The sequence below is a fragment of the Lactuca serriola genome, chromosome 3, assembly GCF_051521515.1.
Source record: "Lactuca serriola cultivar US96UC23 chromosome 3, Lser_US96UC23_V15, whole genome shotgun sequence".
NCBI lineage: Eukaryota > Viridiplantae > Streptophyta > Magnoliopsida > Asterales > Asteraceae > Lactuca > Lactuca serriola.
The window spans coordinates 244,025,834-244,032,548 of NC_136410.1; the positions used below are offsets into that span (position 1 = coordinate 244,025,834).

General features: G+C 35.8%; 1 protein-coding gene across 1 annotated transcript; it reads left to right on the top strand.

Annotated features, from left to right (window-relative positions):
- The first annotated feature begins 897 nt into the window (after window positions 1-897).
- LOC145093810 (putative disease resistance RPP13-like protein 1) lies at window positions 898-5,813 on the top strand. Its single transcript, XM_079032068.1, has 2 exons — window positions 898-4,755; window positions 5,340-5,813. Exon 1 carries the CDS (start codon window positions 974-976, stop codon window positions 4,730-4,732), a length of 3,759 nt encoding a protein of 1,252 aa, XP_078888194.1. The 5' UTR covers window positions 898-973; the 3' UTR covers window positions 4,733-4,755; window positions 5,340-5,813.
- Window positions 5,814-6,715: the final 902 nt, after the last annotated feature.

The window sequence follows — 6,715 nt, forward strand, 5'->3', positions numbered from 1 at the left end:
TGCACATAAGCATGCATGCATATGTTAAATCCTAAACTCTATACTCGCATGCTTCCCGATACATACATACACATATCAAACCTTAAACCCTATACTTAGATGTTGAATACACATACACACATATAACTAGATCTAGATGCACATTAAAAATAATAATAGTATAATTATAGTAAGCCTAATATTAATGAAAACATATATTTATATACAAAAAAATTAATTATAATAAATCTAATAAGAAAATAATAACAATAATATTCAAAATAATAGTAATAATTGTTATTTTATTTCCATTAGTAATAATAATAATAATAATAATTAAAAAAAATAGGGGGCAAGGTAAAACAAAATGAAGGGAAAACAAAAAGAAAATATGGGAAACAATTTCAGGATGCCCCCGTCACATTTTAACGAAATTATAATTCCAACAAAATTATTTATTAATATTTCGTTGGTATTTTGTAGGAAACTTCTTACGCTTTTCTGACAGAATCTTTAGGGTATCTACTTCTCTAGGAAATTTGTATGAATTTTGTTAGATTTTACTTTTGTCATAAGTTTGTAGGAAATTCGATGTCTATTTCCTAGAAAACACTTTCGACGGAAATATTTTGTAGCTAAAACAAAATATTTTAATAGCGTAGATTTAAACTTTTATTTTAGAGTCGATATTATTTGGAATGAAAACATTTTAATATTCGTTATTGTGTATATTTCTAACAACTTTTTTGTTTTTGTTTTTGAAAGATTCGGATTCAAAAACACGTTTTCTTTAGAATGCATGTGAATCATATATGAAAAAGTTGCCATTGCAACTTGCAACGTGGTTCAAGTTTGTCCACATCTTTACTATGACAATAATTGAAATCGTTCTCCTTCAGTACCTGTGCATTTCATCAACATAAAACAATTATTGATATCGCTCTGTAGATCCACTCCATCACCGGACCTTTACTATATTCTCCGCCCTTCAACAATGGCTGAAATAGTACTTTCTGCCTTCTTCTCGGTGTTATTTGAAAAGCTAGCCTCTGATTCGTTGAAGAAGTTCACTCGCCTTAAAGGAATTGATTCCGAGATCAAGAAACTGAAGAGATCATTAAACCAGATCAAATTTCTGCTTCATGATGCTTCTCGTAAGGAAATAACTGATGAGAGTGTTAAAGAGTGGCTTAATGGTCTCCAACATCTGGCTTACGACATTGACGACCTACTTGACGATTTGGAAACCGAAGCTATGCATCGTGAGTTGACCAAGGAACGTGGAGCCTCCATAAACGTGGTAAGAAATCTCATCCCGACTTGTTGCACAAATTTCTCAGTAAGTACAAGTATGCATAGCAAGTTGGATGATATTACCACCAAGTTACAAGAACTGTTCGAGGAAAAAGAAAATCTTGGTTTAAGTGTGAGAAGTGAAATCCCAAAACAGACGAACAGACGATTACAGACCTCTTTGGTTGATGCATCTAGTATTGTCGGACGTGAAGGTGAAAAGAATGCGTTGCTCCACAAGCTATTGGAGGATGAACCTTGCGATAAAAACTTTAGCATCGTGCCCATAGTTGGTATGGGTGGGGTAGGTAAGACCACTCTAGCTAGACTTTTGTATGAAGAAATGCAAGGGAATGCTCACTTCGAACTCAAGGCGTGGGTTTGTGTTTCCGATGAATTTGATATCTTCAATATAAGTAAAGTTATCTTTCAATCCATAGGCGGGGAAAACAAAGAATTTAAGGACTTAAATCTTCTTCAAGTAGCTTTAAAAGAGAAGATCTCAAAGAAAAGATTTCTTCTTGTTCTTGATGATGTGTGGAGTGAAAGCTATGCCGATTGGGAAATTCTAGAACGCCCATTTCTTGCGGGGGCACCTGGAAGTAAGATTATCATGACCACCCGGAAGCTGTCGTTGCTAACCCAGTTGGGTTACAATCAACCTTACAGTCTCTCGGTTTTATCACGTGACAATGCTGTATCTTTATTTTGTCAACATGCATTCGGTGAAAATAACTTTGATTCATATCCAACACTTAAACCACATGGTGAAGGTATTGTCGAAAAATGTGATGGTTTGCCATTGGCTCTGATAGCACTTGGGAGGTTATTGAGGACAAAAACAGATGAGGATGAATGGAAGGAACTTTTGAATAGTGAGATATGGAGCTTAGGAAAGAGAGATGAAATTACTCCAGCTCTTAGACTAAGCTATCATGATCTTTCTTCCAATTTGAAGCTGTTGTTTGCGTATTGTTCCTTGCTCCCTAAGGACTACATGTTTGACATGGAGGAATTGATTCTATTATGGATGGCAGAAGGGTTTTTGCGTCAATCAACGAAAGGGAAATCAATGGAACGCATGGGTGTTGAATGTTTTGAAGACTTGTTATCAAGGTCATTTTTCCAACATGCACCCAATGACAAATCGTTATTTGTGATGCATGACCTGATGAATGACTTAGCCATGTCTGTTGCTGGAGAATTTTTTTCAAGGTTAGACATTGAGAAGAAGAAGGAAATTGGGAAGGATGATCCGGGTAAGTATCGCCATATGTCATTTGTTTGTGAGAAGTATATGGTTTACACAAAGTTCGAGGCATTCAAAGGAGCTAATAGTTTGAGAACATTCTTAGCATTATCTTCTGAGCAAAACAGTTGGCAACAATTCCACTTATCGAATAAAATTCTGACAGACTTAGTTCGTGATTTACCATTATTAAGGGTCTTAAGTTTCAGTGAACTTAGCATAAGCGAGGTACCAGAATTCATTGGCAGTATGAAGCACTTGCGGTATCTTAATTTATCTAAAACTAAAATTACACATTTGCCTGATAATGTCTGTGACCTTTATAATTTACAGACATTGATTGTTTCTGGCTGTTATAGTTTGAAAAAGTTGCCTGAGAACTTCTCAAAGCTTAAAAAATTGCGGCATTTTGACATGAGAGATACTCCACTTTTGAAGAAGATGCCATTAGGGATTGGTGAGTTGAAAAGCCTACGGACTCTCTCTAAGATCATTATTGAAGGAGACAACGGCTTTTCAATAACCAAGCTTAAAGATCTAAAGGATCTCCAAGGTAAAATTTCCTTTAAGGGGCTTGACAAAGTGCAAAATCCGATGCACGCACAGGAAGTGAACTTATCCCACCGGAGGCTAAGTGAGTTAGAGGTGGAATGGAGTGATGTATTTGATAATTATCGAAAGGAAGTAGTTGAACAGGAGGTCCTGAATGTGATGAAGCCTCATAACGAAAATCTAAAACATCTCAGCATTGTGTCATATGGAGGTACAAAGTTTCCGAGTTGGGTTGGGGATCCCTCATTTCATCGGTTGGCTCAAGTGACATTAAATGGTTGTAACAAGTGTACATCTCTACCGCTACTTGGCCAGCTACCATCACTTAAGGAGTTGGTTATTGAAGGCATGGATGAGGTGAAAGTTGTGGGTTTGGAGTTTCTTGGGACAACTAACCTTGCATTTCCTTCACTTGAGTTTCTAAGTTTTAGAGATATGCAGGGGTGGGAGGTATGGTCAACCTATAATAGTGGGGTTGTTGATACAGCATTTCCATGCCTTCAAGATCTTTGGTTATATGGTTGTCCTAATTTGGTTGGAGTCTCAATTGAAGCATTACCATCGCTGAGAGGTCTAAGTATATATGATTGTGGTCATGAGGTGTTGACAAGTCTGGTTCGTGTAGCTTCATCGATCACCAAGTTGGAGATAAATGGTATTTCAGGACTTAATGATCAGGTGTGGGGAGGTGTTATAGAGTATCTTGGGGCAGTTGAGGAAGTAAGGATCACAGGGTGTAATGAAATAAGATACCTGTGGGAATCAGAAGCAGAGGCAAGTAAGGTTCTTGTGAATTTAAAGAAGTTGGATGTAGCTGGTTGTTCGAATTTGGTGAGCTTAGGAGAGAAAGAGGAGGATAATTGTGGGAGCAACCTAACATCTCTTACGACCTTGACCCTATGGAGTTGTAAAAGCTTGGAGCATTGCAGCTGTCCAACTAACCTTAAGTCACTTACCATCCAACTTTGTACTAAATTAATGGAAAAGGAGTTGGTAGGAGGACAAGAGAAGACTAAGGCACTGATCAGTTCGAACATATTGATGCTTGAATCTGTAGTTATAATTGATTGGCCAAATCTGAAATCGGTAACTGATTTGAGTTCCTTCAATCACCTCAGGAATCTCGTAATAGACAATTGTCCAAATATGGAGTCATTTCCTGACCACGAGTTGCCAAAACTCAGTGTGTTAACACATCTAACGATAGTAGATTGTCAAAGCTTGGATGCTTCCTTTTCTGGTGGGCTTTGGCCTCCAAAATTGTGTCGCCTTGCAATAGGGGGGTTGAAGAAGCCCATTTCAAAGTGGGGCCCACAGATTTTTCCAACTTCACTTGTGAGCATAAATTTAAGAGGCGGAAAGTCGGAAGATGTGAGTAGTTTCAGTCAGATATCCCATCTTCTTCCTTCATCTCTTACTACTCTTGATATATATAGATTTGAGAAACTGGAATCAATTTCAATGGAACTCCAACACCTCACCTCCCTCCAGCATCTCTCCATTTCTATGTGCCCAAAGACCATAAATCTACCAGAAATGTTGCTTCCTTCACTTTTGAGTTTGTTTATCCATGCATGCCCAAATCTTGAAGAAAGGTGTAGTAAAAGAGGCTCCTACTGGCCCCTCATCTCACATATCCCCCTCGTTCATATATCCTGAGGAGTTACAAACTTAATCTGAAGGTATGCTCCTCCCTCTGCAGTTGAAAAATTATAAATATAATAATTGATTTTTCTTTCTTTCAATCAACAAAATTAAAATACTATATCAACGTAAACATATATACACCGCACTTCCAAACATGATGATACAAGAAAATGTAAGCCCGTCCCTCTGCCTTTGACTTCTTTTGGTTTATCTACACATAAATTTAATAATACAGTTTGCATTCACTATAAAAGCAACCCCTAGAGATTTTCTTACATCAGGAAGCTTTTTTGTTGAAAAAATATCATAAAATAAATTTAGTTGTTGTAAAATATCATTTAGTTGTGAACATGGAAAGGCTATGATGGATTGCAAAATATTAGAACAAAATGGTGGGACTGATTTCATCTTGTATGCTTATTAATGTTATCAATTATTATTCACAAGTCTTACCTAGCCCCTTTATCGGAATACCATTTGCATAAATTTTAGTGTTAAAGAAGCTTTAATTATCGTGAATCAATGTGTTCTAAAGATTTCACGGATAAATATGTGAGACTTTTTTAGATTATCATGTTAATTTCCCGGTTCTTATTTGTGTATAAACTTTCAAGTGCAGATCAGTGTGAGCAGAAACCGATACATTCCTGATTTCTGCATATGCTTCTCTACAACTTTCAAGGGGTAATACAAATGTTTTGTTTACTGCCAACAAGTTGTATAAAAAACATTAGAAGCTCATCTATATATGTATCAATAATGGGAAAACAAATAAATAAAAGGGGTTTATTACTTGTATTTTATTTAACAGAATAGAAAGGAGAAATCATTTTTAATTATTACCATTTATTTGCAAGAGTTTTTTGAACAAACAGAGTGCGTTGTATTTTCATTTTAACAGGGAAGACGGAATAGTTTTGAGGTCCTCTCTCTTTGCTTTTCTTTTTGTTTAGAGAGATCATCGAGCTTCCCTCTTTATATTTATTTCAGTTACAACTTCTAGCTACTTGTTTTTTTCATTTCACAAGTTAATCTAAAGAGGGAAGTAACCAAGAATATACCCATGTGATTTGACGCATGATGCATCGATTGACAACGTATTATGAGAGATTTGCAATTTTCGTAGCATGCTTGTTAATTGCCTATAAGGTTGGGTTGTTCATTTAACCAACTTAAGTATGGTACTTTAAAATTTGATTTCTTATTAGGTCATCATACTTCCAAAAGTTACTATAATAACAACTCAATGAAAGTGCCTTACTATTTGAATTTGGATGACACTGCTATAATTGAACATATTTTTCGAAGTACAAGTTGTAATATGACTGAAAATAGGATGAGATAATAACAAATCAGTGAAATTATGTTGCTATTTTTTGCGTATAACCAATTAACCATGATCATTAATAGTAGTATAACTTAGTTATAATAACAAAAAGAACATATTAGGGTCGACAAGCACATGTCACCCGGGAGCTTTTAGGCCATACTGTGTCACCAAGAAACTCTAATTTGTAAATTAATTGAAACGATTTTCCAAATTTAACCATGATTTCGCAACAACCGACCCTCGGTATACTTATGCTAAATAATATGAGACCAGAGTGTGATATCGCAATGATGGAAACACCATTTTGTGCCTACACATGAAAAGTTAACTTTTTAATGACTTCAATCTCTAAATGATACGTGCTAAACCCTCTACTTTACAAGTTTCCACCATCACTAGGGTCCTCTAGACCTCTAAAACTGTTATGCTCATAAGAATTGCGAATATATGATTAAAGGAATGTTATTTGACTGATAGGGGTATTCAAAAGTAGATAAGGAAACCGAGACGAAAAGAGAGAATCAACTTGGAATAATGGAGAAAACTCCATCCATGTGAACACCAAATCAATCGCTGTTTAACAATCATGATAGAATATAACTTGTAGAATATATTAGAGACAACAAAAGAGATGGTATCATACAAAGATAGTGGCTCAATGGTGA

Bases quoted from the DNA above. Each gene is read 5' to 3' on its own strand.
- LOC145093810 (XM_079032068.1), top strand. From the start codon at position 974: ATGGCTGAAATAGTACTTTCTGCCTTCTTCTCGGTGTTATTTGAAAAG.